We start from the raw sequence: 16,759 nt of genomic DNA on the forward strand, positions 1-16,759 counted from the left end.
ACTGCTTACTAAGAATTCAGAAGTTAAATAGGAACCAGGTGCTGCTGATTAATTGCACTTGACTCTTAAGGACTCTTAAGAGAGCCGTGCATGAATGAATGCCCACAAACCTCAATGAACTGAAGCAACATTGTTAAGAATAGTGAGTCAGGATTTCTCTACAATGAAAGAAAGAAACTTAGATGCAGAAAATTATCACTTCGAATTATTGCTGCTGCAGGTAGTACGAGAAGCTACTGAAACACGGGTTGTATTTAGTTTTTAACAGGACTCTAAATGCTAATTGTAGCTTTGCTGACATAAAACAACTTTGACATTTGCTGTTAAAACTGAATTTGGCTTCAGTACTGATTTGGGGGATAGCTAATATAAGACCAATTACATTAGCATTTCATATTATCGTATGTGATATATGCGTATGGTTCACGTGTGATTACATTTATTTGTGTGCAAGTATATATAATGTTAGGCTGTGAGTGTGGGTTTTAGAACACAGATGTGCAGTATTTATAGGATTTGTTCATTTGAGTGGGAAGTAGGCTTTCAAATGTTTGAACTTAAGAGGCACCATGCTGAGAGGCTCTGTTTAAAGAAGAATCAATATCAAGTCAAGCAGATTCAGGGGAGCTGCAGTTCAGGGGGATGTTTCAAAAGCAGCGAGTTCGGGAGTTTAGGAGTGTATGGAGATTTCTAGGTAGTAAAGTCATTTTGGGGGAAAGACAACACAGTTAAAGGAAAAGGTTTGTTAGAGAGCCAGACAAGTAAGCAAAAGAGTGAGAGAGAGGGGTGGGTGGGTGGAGGAGAGTGGAGATGGGAGTGGGGGTGGTTCCTCTTCATTACTGACAGTAAGGAGCCATGCCAGGAGCACAGATGGCAAAGGAGAGAGGGGACACGGGGTTGGCACTAAACTGCGAAACACTCTAATGCACCGCACACATTGGCACACTCAAACCATCATAAAAAATATGTAAATCTAACAAATAAGTCCTCAAAGCTCAATATGTTTTCCAGACAATTGTGATATAAAGTACAGGTGGATAGACACGAACATTCGCGTACATATCGCCTCCTCCTCGCTTAGGTCACTTTCAAACACACAAACGTGTCATCAAATTATCCCGCGGCGCTCCTGTGCCACATTCTTGGCCAGAAAAAGAGCAATGCTGACACAGCATCCCGGTCATCATCTTCTGTCCACACACATATTCTGCCCTCTCATTGCCTTCGTTCCCCTCACCACCGCCAACGCGATAACCCAAGGCCTGAATTAAAATTTTAACAGTACTTCTTTGAAAATGGGTTGGTCTTACTTTCTTTCATTCTCTTTAACGGTTATCCACCCAAGCTTACACACAGAGATCCCAATCATCCAGTTAGAATACTGTTGTTGTACAGTATGAAAACAGGACAACATGTTTGTGTGTGGGAGATGTAGCTATTGTGCACAGCATGTACCGCTCTCCTCTGCAAGGTTGAACGGAAGCGTAAGCTCTCACCCGCTTCTGCTCACTCCCTCTCTCTCACTCACAAACACTCATACACGCACCTCCCACAAATGTAGGAAGGAAGAAGACCATGTAGTCTCAGTTCACTGCCTACGGTACACCTAAGAAACACCCACCAGCTTCTCATTGTTACAGCTGTAACTACTTTGGTGCACGAAAATCAATCTTTTAACACTAGCAACAAACCTGTACACATGGCTCTATATAGAGAATGAGACATCACAAGGTGAAACTGATCAAGTATACTGATTGATTGCTATTCCTGCACTGGCTAAACCAAATATTTCTAAAAGCATTTTTGGTTTATATTGCACTTTTATATTGTCTGCTTTGCCTTTTTCTTTTTTATTATTCTTAATAAATTGGAAAGCATTGCTGATCAATAGGTGGTGATTACAAGAGCAACACTGGGCTTCATCTGGTTTTTGTTTATTGTTTATTTAATAAGCTCTCGGTGTAATTAAAATTAATTAATTAGTTTTCAGTGATAACTTTTTTGTACTCGTGCTCTATTTTAGTCCAGTTTGGTTTAACAGCTGTAGTGTTACAGCGATGTTCATGTTTTTGTATAAGAGACTAAAACAAAATAGCAGGTCTGAATTAAATTGGTCTTTGTATAGTTATGCATTTAAATACTATTCCAAAAAACAACAACAAAAAAACCCCAGAACAGTTTCTGTTTGTTTATTTGGCTACAGATAATCCATCAGCAATTTGTTCCTACCTGCAAACATCCCCCTTGTGACCTGTGTTCAGGCACTGTAGGCAGACCCACAGGCCCCAGTACCAGCATGATATGTAGGGCACATCTGTGGCCTGCACTTTGGGTCCACATGGATCCCAGTGGGACAGCCCTTAGTATGGGCTCCCCACACTAAGCAGAGAGTAGCAGCATACCCACAGTATACCTATATACTTGGTGTGGACTCCCCTACCCCTATTGTTCAGGGCACACATGTGCAACATGGTACATTACTGCCACCAGTTGGATGTAGTGTACATCAGAACATTAATTGGAAAAGAAAAGTAACTTCATCAAGTCAAAGTAACCAGATAGGTGACTTGGCAGATTTTTAAACCCTTCGTTCCTGACAATTGCTTGACGATAGTCGAACATGTGAGCCACTTCACTATAGAGTCACTTGCCCTCAAACACACACAAAGGAAAACTCAAATCCTTTCAACAAAGATAGTCGATCATACAAAATGGAATATGTATTTTGCTTCTTGAGTTCTTTTGCAGTTTATGAACAAGATCCAGTTTCACTTTTTATTTCCTTCAGGTTTTCAATCAATCATCTTCTCTCAGCCTTGTATTTCTGTCAGTGTATTAAAAAAATGTTCTATAGTTTCATTTTCTTCAGTAGTCACAGTTACAAACATGCTTGTGCAGGAACACAGTAGATAGGTTATCAGTAAGCTGTGTGGGCCTGGCAAACTCAGTTATCCCACGCAGGGCCCATGTAGGTGTTCCTACACAGGGCGGGCAGCAGTTTTGCCCTTTGGAATCCCAGCATGGGTTTTTATTGGCAAACCCATTTTGGCCAAAGAAAAATGTGATGGGGGGCCTTTCAGGGTAAAAGTGCTTCTGGCCTGCCTGGGCTAATTCACAAAGAGGCCAATGGAGCCCCATCTACATGTACTATGGGCAACCCACAGTGGGTTAACCACAGAATTCCCTCTTAGGGTCCTAAAAGGGCAAAACTGCTGTGTTTCCCACATGGGTATTCTGTGGTCTACTCAAAGTAGACTTGCATATAAAAATCCACGCAGGGAACCCAAAGGGCAAAACTGCTGTGCAATTACCACTTGAGCTCCATGTGTGATAAGTGTGGGTACAATCCCAAAGCTTACCCACACTTACCCAAAGATGAAAGGCCTGCACTAGTATCTTTGAAGGGTTGGTGCTTTTTCCAGAGGTGTGGACTCGAGTCACATGACTTGGACTCGAGTCAGACTCGAGTCATTAATTTTATGACTTTAGACTTGACTTGAAAAAATGTTCTAAGACTTGTGACTTGACTTGGACTTTTACACCAATGACTTGGGACTTGAATTGGACTTGAACCGGTTTACTTGAAAAGACTTGATATTTTACCCCAAATATAAAATTTAACATGCATATTATATAGAGATTGAAAATGTGACGTCATTCACGGGTAGAACCGCAAAGGATTCTGGGAACTCGTGGCAAGCGGTACTAGCGCACGCAGGCTTTCAATTAAAATCAGTTATACAGCGATAAAAAGAAACACAAAAATGTCAAGAAGCTGTTGTATTATTAACTGCAATAGCCGGTCGCATGACAGCCACGGGAAGCCGACGGGTAAAGAGATCGGTTGTTATCGGATTATGTCATTGAAGAGAAATTGTTCGAGCCATGTTTCCGAAGTAACAAAGAGGCGACTGGATTGCAGCCATTCAAAGACCAAATATAACGTCCCAGAACCCTCCAGCTCACAGGTTAGTCTGCTCCAAGCATTTACACGAAGGTCAGTGTTTTTTAGTAGTTAATACGTCATTTTTCATAACATAATTGGTGATATAGGTTACAAGCAAGTCTGGCGCTGAACAGAAATTGTCGCACTATGCTCCTTTATTTATTGTGTTTATTGTGCATAAATAGTGAATTGTCCTGACACAATATTGCGTTTCGCTTCTGTTATTATGGTACACTGACAAAAACATATACTTTTATTCACAGGATAAAACAGTTGTTTTGTATCACTAATTGTCCAGTACGATTACAGCATACAGTATTATTGTCACTGCTACATTTCTGTGATGCTACCAGAAATTATTTCCACTGCTAATTAATTACCGTTGAGCTCAAAGGTCCTATTAATAAACGGTTAAGGAATGTGTATTTATGACGACGATTTGTGAGACTGGTAAACTTATGATACGTACGATGGTCTTTCGTTCTACACGGTGCATTTCAAGGTCCTGTACCCATCCGTCGGTAAACTGTACCTGGGCTTGTTGCAGTGACCTGAAGTTACTAAACTTCATGAGTGTGTGCACTCACTCCAAGAAGCATATAATTATAAATATGCATATAAATATGCTACGATGAGATAGCTGACTTCATCTAACTAGCAAATGTTTTCCAGGCTACGTTGGTGATGCAGTTTTTTTTTAAATGATATTTAAAAAAAAAAATCATTTATTTATGTATGATATTTTTGTCATGCGATTTTAAAGCCGGTCCTACAACCGCATCCAAGAATAACATGCAGCTTATCTCAGAACTGTCGGTGAAAATTATTCTTGGAGCTAAGTTTAATTGAGCTGCATTTTAAAGAGGTGCAATTTCACAATTTGTGTATATTTTCTAAGTTCACTATTTTGTCATGTGTTGAGAAAAACACAGATTTAAAAATTACATGGTCTAATATTTACATTTAGCATATAACTGCAACATTATTTTTTCGTTTGTTTTTTTTAAAGACTCGAAAGGACTTGAAATTCAAAATTTCAGACTTGTGACTTTACTTGGACTTTTACACCAGTGACTTGAGACTCGACTCTGACTTGCCTGACATTACTTGAGACTTGACTTGAGACTTGAGGATAAAGACTTGAGACTTACTTGAGACTTGCAAAACAATGACTTGGTCCCACCTCTGGCTTTTTCTGTACATCAGTAACTAAAACCCTTTTTTTTTACCCATAGCTGTGTATAAGGGTGCTTTTCTTTTGTGATTTAAACTTTTTTCATCCTTTCTGTTTTACTTGTTTCACCTTCTCGCTCCCATTTATTTTTAATAAGTTTGATATTTGCTTTTGAGGACTCTTGGAGGCCCCTGTAAAGCTTTGATATTGTTTTATGCTTGCTTTCTTGTTTATGTATTGATAGGAAGACATTTAATATATCATCCGCTTTGCCCAACCCTTCCCTGATAATTTTATTTGCCTAGTGCCTCATTTATACATATCTTTAAAAAAAAATCCTCGGTCCCCAAGTTGTAATTTCTTTTTAAAATTTCAAAGCTCTGTAAAGTTCCCCTGTGTATAAAATAGCTTTAACTTGTCCTCATAAATCTTCTCTGTTGCTCTGTTGGCGGGCAAAATCTGAGTCGTATTCATACCAGCTTTGTATTTTCACCTCCAATTCATATTTTCTTATTCCTGAAATTTTTTGAAAAAGTCAACTTTGTTCAGGGACTGTTATTTGTTGAATTATCGTTTAATTATCAAATTTACTATGTTATCATTGCTTGCTATCACTATTTGGCTTTTTTTTTTTTTTTTTTAACAATTAGAGAAATTTTAATTTAATTTGAGAGGAATTGTTTATTTTCTCCTAGATCTCTTAGATTGGTATGGGGCAGCAAACATAGGTAGCTACTCCTGCTTAATAATGGCCCTTAGTTCATTTTAAAAGAGGAGGATGTATATCCTTTTTACCTACCTTAAAACTCCATATTCCCTTTCACAGTTCTTTGCATACTTGTGTGTGGGAAGGAGTGTGAACACTGGAGTGTGCTGAGCGCACAATGTGCTTTACCAGATGGGTGCACAAAGGGGGGTTGCCTGAGGTCTATCACCTGTTAGTGAAATGCTAATCATGAACATAAACAAGTCTTACACTTACACACACACACATATATGATTACAGCACCTGTCTGTCTTGCTAAGCAGATTTTTCAATGCCCCTCTTTACCATATGAATTCGTGGAGAAGCCAAGCATTACAATTCCCCCTGGTCAGCACTGGTTTCTCTGGCTCTGTTTTCTATACCACTTTGCATGAAAAATCAATTTCAGTCATTTGGTATCCACGATCTTCTCATTTTCCATTCGCTCCCGACTGCACAAGCCCCTCTGAGTCTCCCTTGCTCCGGCTTCGTCGGTACAGTTTTTCCCCCTCAGAGTGGGGCTGCTGAGCCAAGAATGAAACAAATGGCAGTGGGGTTCTTTCTTGAACTTATTTTAATTAGACTGTAGTCCGCTGTTAGATTTACCTTTTTCCCACGAGTGCTTGCAAGTGTGTGCGTTTATGTGAATGCATAAATTTGTGCATGGCTTTGCAGAAGCTCATGACCTCGAAAGTCCAGAGCAGTAGCTAGTCAGGGTTGTGCTTTCTTCCAGGGAATTAAAATCACAGAGCTTAGGCTGGTATTCGCCTCTGTATCCCATAGTTAAAGACAGCACATTCTGCCAAGCATCATAAAATGATATGATGCTTGGCATCATATCATTTTATGATTCCTGGAGATTTAGTCTTTGGAGCTCAACCAAGATAGTAGCTCAGGTTGGCCTGGATGGTTGGTTGAGTGATGAGATAAAAAAAAAAGCGGTGTCATCAGGGAACAACATTATCCTATAATACACGCATTGCATTTACATTTATTTTTTTATGTGATAGCCGATTGGGGACTTTTCAGTGCTACACTGATACTGGAACATAAATGTTTTGCTACATTTGATGTGAATCCTGTGGCATTTTATTTATTTATTTATTTTATTTAATCTGAGTAGATCGGGGTATAAGCTGTCTTGTTAGATCAGACACACCATCACAGTCAGTTGCCCCTAGACAAATTTGACCCTTTAACTCGCAGACGCACCCTGCAGTTGCGCCTGACCCCTGCAATCTCAACACACTAACTGCATATGCTCGAGCAACCCCGATAAACGGCCTCTGTACGCTTCTCTGTACGCTTCTCTGTACGACTGCATGACTCATTGCTGCTTTCATAGTCGTCCACTGTTACACCAGCAGCAAACTTACTGCCTGTAGCCCTGTGATGGTGTGCTGTGGCGTTGTCATTTTGGCAAGCACATTTGCCCAGCAAATCTCAGACTGGCTTTGCTCCCTCTGGCCAGACTTTGGTGCACTGGTTGACTTAATAATCATGCCAGAAAGCTTGCTTGGTATACTATATATAGCCATTATTATTTGGAGCTAATTCTATGTGACAGCTAGATGTTAACAGGACCACACAAAACTCTGACATTGTGCAAAATGCAAAAGAATCTAAGTGAAACATACTGTGTTTAATAAAGGGGCTTGGAGTCGTGGTGTCTGTGACAAATATGAACAGGGATAAGAAAAGTCATTAGGCAGGGCGAGATATTCAAACTGTCAGATTCTTCTTCTAGCTACACATATTATCAGTGGTCTAAGAGATATTTGGACCTCTACTATTTTGCAAAGTAAGAGAAAACAAACATTTTTCATGTTTTATTTCTTGATTGTCGTGTTGTCAGCATTGCTCGCTGAGTGATTATAAGCTATTCTCTCATAAGTTGCCGTGATCAGAGTTTAGACAAAATAATTAAACAACTGTGCTCAAGTACTTGCTGTTGCACCAGCAGTCTCACAGCCTGTATAGAGGCTGATGGCAACAACCTGCAGCCATTGGCTGAGGACCTGTGTTGCATTGATCCGATTGCATTAATCAAGGTTGTTTACAGAGAGAAAACAGCAACCAATGATGGATGGCTGCTGGTAATTACGCAACAGCCCACAAGCATCACACCTCTCACTAATGGTGAGCTGACACAGTCAATGAAAGTAGTCCACAATCGTAGTTATTTTTACTCTTTTCAGTGCCTCTGTGATGCATTTAGAAGCTGTAAAGAAAAGTGGCAGGATGGAACAAAGGAATGGGAGAGATAGAGGCACAAGGAGCTTCTGTTTATATGATCACAGCCCTTTGCCCCGCTGATCAAGACAGAGTAAGAACGCACAAGTGGCAGAATGAGAATTCATTTCATTTTAATAATTGTCAGCTTCTTCATTAATGAGCCCTCTTCCCCTCCTTGTTTTTTCACCAAGGAGTACTTCTCTCAGAGAGTGGCTACATTACCAGCTTAGTGGCTCATTTAACCCCATACTGCAAGTCCTTAGTGTTGCTGTTTGCCTTGTTACCTGGGCAGTGAAGTAAGGCTTTACTTAATTTAACTGCAAGCAATATCACCACCAACTTCATCACAATCGGTTTGAGGCAGTCAGTGTTCTCCAGTGATGGGTTTAGGATCAGGACATTAAATTCTTTCAAGTTTTAGTGAAAACTGAAATGAAATGTTAATTCACTGGCACCTAATGAGGTAACATTTACATATCTAGATATTTACTGTAATTAAACCTGGTGATGGTGACATTTTAAGCATTCCCCAGTGCTGTAGCTTTACACTAAAAGGAGTAATACGTTAAGAAGAAAACACAAGTTGACATTTTATTAAAAAGCAGTCAAAAAATGTCATTGAACTTGACACTTACCGTAATTGTTTTTTTAAAAACACGTTGTTGTTTTTAACATTGAATAAGTTTGAAAAATTGAACAGGGTAGTGGGACAAGGAGGGGGAGCAGCAGTGAGCCTTTAGAGCTACAGACAACAATCTATACGTCTCCAACTTCTCAGCAAGGCTAACAGCTCTGGTCACAGTGCTCTTCATTTTGGGGATTCATGATGTTTGTAGCATAAAATCAGATAATCACCGGTTACAGACTTAACCCGTCTTACCCACATAGGTATTAAACTACTTTAACTGAAAGCCTTTTAATTTTAAAATCAACAAAAGTCAGCAAAACTCGTCTTTAACCTTTGACAGTGGACTTGCATCCCCACCTTATCTGTGCTTTCCCTTCAGTGTTTCCAACTTTGACCATACAGCCTAACAGGTCCCTGGCTGCACTTTCACCACCTTCTGCCCAGAACTTTTTGTTGCTTGGCTAGCCCGGCCAGAGGAGCATACATTTTTCCCCCCATTGTTAGAGGTACTATAGCCAAATGACTCTTGCTGTGTGGGTAGCGGTGGACCTGGCTCTCCTGTGGCCTGTAGAAGCCAGGGAAAATAAATATTACATGGACTCCATTCTGAAAGTGTAGCTGTTGCCATTCATTTTTGTTGTACTTTTCTAACTTTTACACTCTTACATCAGCCAGCCAGCTCTACTGCAGCTCTGTTGCACTTTTTTTTTTCTTAGGTTTTTGTAGGGCTCTTTTTTTTCTTTCTTCGCTGTCATCCATTTTCACATTTTATCTCTGCACTCCTGCATATCTTTGTATCAGCTTTAATTTCTCTGCTTGCAACTTTCCTCCACACTTGCTCTCTTTGCATCTATATAGCAGCCTCTTCCTTTCACATATGAGGGATCAAAGTGTTTCTTTCACATTTTATGTAGCCAAAGGAAAAAAAATAATGAAAAAACAATATAATGAAAAAGGGACAGGGGTAAATGGGAAAACGGTTCTCCAGTGGGCAGTGTGTGTTCTTGCCAAGTGGGGCCATCAATTGATGGTACATTCCTTTTTTTCCTCTAGACTAAATAATTTCACACAGAACTGGGAAAGGGACCATCATATTTCACCAGGCTGTACTACATCATCCACTCGAGCAGCTGCACACTCCAGCTCCAGCCGGCTAACTAGTCAGAAGCGAGGCAGTGACCCTGGAATTGGTGTGGGGCAGCAAATATTAGACTCAAAATAAGCAAATCATCAGTGCTAATGGTGTAAGAAAGCCACAATCTTTTGATGTCATCGTGTCTCTATTGATCTGCCTCAATGGCCCTCAGTCTACTTCAGAGCCACCTAAAAGAATGGATGAGACTGGTGTCTTTTGGCTTTCTACTATTTCAGTGTGTCCTGCTGCCACTGAGGTGAAAGTTTCCCATCATTATATTGTTGTTGACAAAAACTCTCTTCCTTCTCTCCGATCATTGATTATAATGATCACCCCAGTCCCACTACAGCTAGACCTTCATTTAGAGTCTGAATCCATGTGATATAAGGATTTTACTTTTTTTTGGCCATAGCCTTTACGCTTATTCATCTGTATTCAGTCCACAAAATTTGGCACTGCTCTTCCACACAACGTGCTCCTACCTTAACTTTTAGCGAAGAATAAAATCAGCAGATCATTGCTGCATTCATAACAGAATAAAAACCCACACTGTTTTTCTGCTGCCGGTACCTCACGCCAGCAGTTTTTTCTTATGTTGAGGAAATCAAGCTCTGTCATTGGCAGCTTATAAATAGCCTTCTCCCCACTTTGAAAACATTCTTATGTAAATATTTCTCTATAGAGCATCTTAGCAAAACCATATGCCATTCCACAAAACTGTGTATCCTTTAGTGGTAGAGCTGAGGCGATGAGAATTGGGAGAAGAGAAATGGAAAGAGAATTAAGGAGGAGAGTGGTGGAGGGAGGTTTTAGGAGTGAGCAGTTAAACCACCTGGTCTCCTCCACTTATGCAGCACATCGAGATGCTTTGTGAAAGCAGGACATGCCTTCATATAATGTCTGCAACTCAGCATGTGTCGGGCTAGATATTCAGTTCCTTTCATGCCTAGCATAGTGAGAAAATCAATAGCACGAATGTGTTTTGCAAACATGCAGGTTTTCTCTACCAACCCTGTCACCTACAGTGTGTGATCTGTGTGTGTGTGTGTGTGTGTGTGTGTGTGTGTGTGTGTGTGTGTGTGTGTGTGTGTGTGTGTGTGTGTGTGTGCTGGGGGGGTGGCTGGGAGGTGGAGGTGGAAGGAAGGTGTTTGGGGTGGGGGTTGGTAGGCGCACACATCATCTCTGCTGTGCTGTTTTGTGATTTTAACTCCCCCTACAACAGGCAAAGGACCCGAGACGCTGTTCGCGGGGCAGAAGCTGAACGATAACGAGTGGCACATGGTGAAGGTGGTGCGGAGAGGCAAGAACCTACAGCTGTCTGTGGATAACGTCACAGTGGAAGGTTAGTTGTGATTAGGACACTGAGGATTCATTTGGTGTGAGATGCTGTAAATGAGCGTGGTGCTGCATTCTCAAATCCACGTGTTCTGCTGATAATGTATGTACAACAGGCTCACAGCAGCTGTTTTGCTAGTTGTCATTAAAACATCTGATTTGAGACATAAAGGTGACAAATTAGAGTTAAAATGAATGAGACATTTTTATTGTTGAACTCATATTTAGAGATAATGGCAATTCAGCTGGCAAGCGTTTATATTACAAATAATGCTAAATTTAAGATGTTTGTACCCAATTCCCAATCTCCATGACAACCTTCCAAGCATCCCACAGTGACTTACGCTATATCTAATTTTTAAAGCCCTTAAATGCCAGGTACCTTAGCTGCAAAGCCTGGCAAAGCCATAAAAATGTATAAAAAGCAAAAGGATACATACATATTTGACGCTGAATACAGCCAGAGCTTTTTTGGGGATTGCTATTTTACTTACCACGAGTGAGCAAGCCAATGAACAAAGTTCAAAGAAATTGGTTCTGCCTGCATCCAAGAGAAGGATAAAAGGTCAAATACAAGGTGGCATCAGAGGCACACATAACATTGTGGCCTCAGGCGAAAGGATGGGAGGGCAAAGGCTGAGCGAAAAGGTGAGTTTGAGTGTGTGTGGTAGATGCAGAGGGGAAAAAAAAGAGTGGGCATGTCGAGACCATTAGTGAAAATCAACCCTGTGAAGACTGACATTATTCACAAACTAGTGCCTGGTAAAGAAAAAAGGAAATGATGCCAAGAGATGCCTTGCAGGCTCTTCTGGGTTTTAGTAGGGAAAGGATTTTAATCTGCAGTTTACCAAGACGATTACTCCTTATCTGTCCTGAAACACAACTGTATTGTTTAGCGTAGATCAGCAATATAACTGATTACTATACTGTAAAGATAATAATAATAATTATAAAATAAATGAATAAAGGCTAATAATAATGAAATATAGTACCATCTGCTAATGTTTTTTTTCTTTGTTATCTTTGTTATCCACAATCTTTAGGCCAGATGACTGGTGCCCACACACATCTTGAGTTCCACAACATTGAGACGGGCATCATGACTGAGCGCCGCTTCATATCCGTGGTCCCCTCAAACTTCATTGGCCATCTGCAGGGCCTGACCTTCAATAGTGTGCCATATCTAGACCAGTGTAAAAACGGGGACATCTCCTACTGCGAGCTGAATGCCCGCTTTGGCATGCGCCACATCATTGCGGATCCGGTGACATTTCGAACAAAAGGCAGCTACTTAGCATTAGCGACGTTACAAGCGTATGCCTCCATGCACCTGTTCTTTCAGTTTAAAACCACCACGCCTGATGGCCTGATGCTCTTCAACTCCGGAGATGGGAGCGACTTTATAGTTGTGGAACTGGTAAAGGGGTGAGTTTTACTTGGGTTTTTCTTAATTGTCTAAATCATTTTATGTTTTTTCATTATTGTATGCTATGCCTAAAAAAGATGATGTTGCTTTTCCCCTGCGCTCTGCAGATTTCTGTCCACCAGCCCTTGTTTTTACATAGAGCACATAAGCACATATATTTTCCCCACAGATCAGTGAGTCATTTAATGCTGCTATGAATCAGACTGGGCTCGGTGTAACTTAGTTTAGAGTATGTTTGTGAGTAATCATAATCAGTCATCTTAAAAGCTCAGCTGAAAGCTTCGCATGCTGTAGCTTGTTAGTGGTTGGTCAACAGGAAGTAGAGATATCTGGTTTTTCTCAGGTTGTTTTTTTTTTCTACAAAGACTTGACAAAGCCATCACAACCCCAAAATAAAGTGGCTGGACTTGTGAATCTTATCAACCTAAAAGTTGCTTATAATTAGGGTCTCCAAAAGAGGCTTTTGGTAGTGTTTGTCTCTTCCCTTGTGCTCTGAATTCGGCATCATTATAACACAAAAGCCTGAGCTGCTTCTACCCTGAAAAGACAAGAGGCTACATAAAGGAATTGGACTCAAGGTAGAAAAAAAATCACATACCTTGAATGAAACAAGCACAATAGCTTTAACCCACAACACAAAAGACAGCCATATTTGTGTGAAGGAGGGAACTGTGCCACCTCATCTGCCTGTGGCCAAGCACAGAGTTTTAGACAAAGTAGGTATCTATATTTACATGTTTAACCAGCCAGAAAAAACTCCAAAACAAATCACAGTTTCCAGGTACAGTTACATAAACGGTTGGTATTTTCCCCCCAAAAAATGTTCTTACAGCATCTTGGAGCATCTTTTAGTGGAATAAAAAGTGCCTGAAACAAATGAGTTTGTTTAACTCGTGCACCGCTGTTGAGTTACAAGAGTTAGGAACACAGTCCTAATCCTGACGTCTTTCTTCAAAGGTACATCCATTACGTCTTTGATCTTGGCAATGGCCCGTCGCTGATGAAGGGCAACTCAGACAAACCACTCAACGACAACCAGTGGCACAATGTGGTGGTGTCCCGGGATGCCAACAATGTACACACACTCAAGATTGACTCACGCACCGTTACTCAGCACTCCAATGGAGCGCGCAACCTGGACCTCAAAGGTAACAGCAGCACTGTAAAATCTTCCAGAAAACATTGGCACTTGCAGGAAATAACTATCCCAGTGTCATCCTTGGCCTGTCCCTTTAGTGTTGTTGGAGGATGGCCATAAACACACGCCAGCTCAAATCCATCTAAATTATAACCACTCTGAGCATCCCAGTGGCTTTTCGGAAAGGATTTCTGCATATTCATTGGTTTTCTTGAGGATTCCTTTGTTTTTGTGGGCATGTAGCACAGTTCTGGTTTGATATTCTTGTTAAATATCCATTTTCTTTCACACATATTGCACAAAAATGGCTCCAAAATCCACTTTGGTTGTGTTACCAGGTGCGTTTGTTTTTTGTTTCTTTGTCCGGGCATATGTGATTAACAGAGAAAAATAAATCTCTCTTCATCCTGAGCTTCATGTGTAAATATGCTGGCCAATCAAGAGTGGACAGTGGTTGAAATAAAAAGGCTGTTTGCTTTAAAAGGTGATCCTCCTTGTTCAGCAGGAGGAGGGCAATAACACTATCTGACCTAAATCCAACATCACACAACAAAAAGAATCATACCAGAAACAATAACTGCTCATCGCTTCTTGTTTAGACTGAAGATTTTTAAAAAACAAAAACACATAGTGAATTACTTTTACCCACAAAATAATGAGCTTATGTGATGGAGGCACCTTTTACTACTTTGACTTTTTAAATGTTGCGTCTCTGTGAATCCGCTCTAAATATAAGCCTTCAAAGGAAGGCGCTCGGCAGTTCCACAAAATGTTTTACAGCATGTGAATAATATCTTTGGTCTGCTTTAAGAATGTCAGCAATCAAAAAGTAACACGCACTTCTTGGATGTAGGGTATTAACAATGGACAGCAGAGGATAGACTGCCGTGTGACCACGGCTAGACTCTTTCAAGTGCCACCATGAACGCACATTACGTTTGACACTGGAGGAAACACTTTGATTTTGCCAGTGTTGTGTCCCAGAGCTTGGAGTGCTCCTGAGGTTACAGGGAATTTTTGTGTAAGACACATCAGAAGTCAGGGTGACTCACTGGGCACACTGATGTCTGTGAGGAGTCAAAATATCAAAAAGCTTTTTTTGGGGGGAATGATTTATTCACAGACATTACCCTTTTTTCCAGTTTTGTCCATTGCAGTATGCACAGTCCACCAAAACAGAATAATCCTGTGGCAGTCTGTAGAGGAAGACGTATAGAGGAATGGGAAATCCATATCTCCCCTGGTTTACAAAGTAGTGAAATATGCAAGTGCAAGACTTTTAACGCTGTATAATTGTGTATTCATTCTCCATTGCATGCACTGCATGTATACAGTATGTCTACTGTGCAGTGCGAGGCGAGCAGGTTGGATATATTACGAGTGAGATACAGAATGAGACAATCCCATTTATATTCCTATAGTTTACAAATTATTTACATTGCATGTGTTTGCATGTCTCCTCTCTGTGCATGAGAATTTGCTCACAGAGTGATCATTGTAAATATAGCTGCAACCAAAGCACAGCTGTTGTCTTGAATTTGTGTTTATGGCCATTTTGTCAAAAGATGTGGCAATTTTCTAAAATTAGTGTTTTTAACAGTGCAGAACTGGCTGCTGCTCCACAAAGTAGGCTTAATTAGCTGCATTTAAGTCGCTATTGCACACACGCTCTGTTCTGTGTTAAAAACAGAAAAACACCGAGTTTATTTGAGAATTTGTTTAATGAATATTCAGTATGTATGAGTGAAGACATGTAACACCATGACACCCACCGATACTTGTCAGAATGCAAGCGTGTGATGACAGCATGGTTATATTAATCTACACGTGACTACACGTGGCTGTCAGATGAACTCTTCTGCAAGCAATACAACTACTGATTATGCACTGAAGTGATACCAAACTGTACTTGATTCTAATAATATGCTTCCAACTGAACATACAAAGACAGCTGCCCAGCACAGAAGTATACAGCAACAATGGCACAATTTGCATATTCAAAATTACAGACACCAAATTGATTTTCTTTTTCTTAAATGGGGCAGAAGGCATCTTTTCATTGTCCAATCAACACATTCTCAACATGGCTGGGGAATAACCCTCCATCTGTGTCGTTAATGTCCATGCTGCTGTGTTCAAAATCTATGTATTTTCAGGGTTCCTTTTCTTTATTTGAACAATTCTTGTCTGCAGGGGGTAGATATCGAAGCAGCTTGGTGCTAGTGGGAAGAATAATGGCTGTAAATATCACTTTAGAGGACTTTTGAGGGGGTTGGGGGATGTCTCTATCCTCAATTCACTTGTCTAATTGGGCATTCAAACACAGTAGAACCACAGAGAATATCTGTGACAATCCTCCTGACAAAATATTGCGCTCAAACACTGTAAACACGAGAACAAACCACCAGGGCTAAATGTGTATAGTTTCATAGGTGATGAAAGGCTCTCGAGAATTATATATATAAATATATATATTTAAATTTGATAAACAGAATATGTTTTTCCCCTTTTTTTATATACTCGTGTTACTTTTCAGTGGTTACACACAAAGCTGTGTTTAAAAAAACCAAAAAACCAGACGAAATAGCAACAATAAGACGTTCCTCTCAATCTCTTTGCTTTGCTTTAACACCATTTCAGTCTGCATTTCAAAGGGGAAAAAAAAATCCAATTCTCCAAGCTTTATCTGTGTAATTGCACAGAGAAAATGGGGAAAATGGGTTTTGTGCTCTCTGTCTTCCTTTCCTTTGTTTTTGGACAGGCAAAAAATCTTCAAGGCATTCCTCTTTGTCAGCTAAAGTATGATGATGGAACAACACACACAGTCTCCCAAGGATAGCACTGAGCGGTTTTGTAGAGTAAAAGCAGGTCTTAGAGCAAGACCCGTTGTGATGCATGTTCAACATACATCACAAAGGGAATACGGCTGCGTCAGTTTTGTCAACATACTGCAAGTTGTTACCATATTCTTCTACTGCAATAGCTTGTTTTATTCTA

At 40.3% G+C, this 16,759-nt stretch overlaps 1 protein-coding gene across 6 annotated transcripts in view; it reads left to right on the forward strand.

The window, feature by feature from the left end:
* The window catches only part of nrxn2b (neurexin 2b), a 707,860-nt gene that overhangs the window by 371,395 nt on the left and 319,706 nt on the right, over nucleotides 1-16,759 (forward strand). For all 6 annotated transcript variants that reach the window (XM_085267412.1, XM_085267417.1, XM_085267416.1 and 3 more), the window contains 3 exons: nucleotides 11,086-11,205; nucleotides 12,242-12,623; nucleotides 13,582-13,772. In XM_085267412.1, coding sequence (XP_085123538.1) covers nucleotides 11,086-11,205; nucleotides 12,242-12,623; nucleotides 13,582-13,772 — 693 coding nt within the window. The remainder of the gene's footprint in view (nucleotides 1-11,085; nucleotides 11,206-12,241; nucleotides 12,624-13,581; nucleotides 13,773-16,759) is intronic.

Source organism: Mchenga conophoros, linkage group LG3, assembly GCF_057382185.1.
Source record: "Mchenga conophoros isolate Kocher_MC1m ecotype Shallow Benthic linkage group LG3, M_conophoros_male_GT1.1, whole genome shotgun sequence".
NCBI classification, from domain to species: domain Eukaryota; kingdom Metazoa; phylum Chordata; class Actinopteri; order Cichliformes; family Cichlidae; genus Mchenga; species Mchenga conophoros.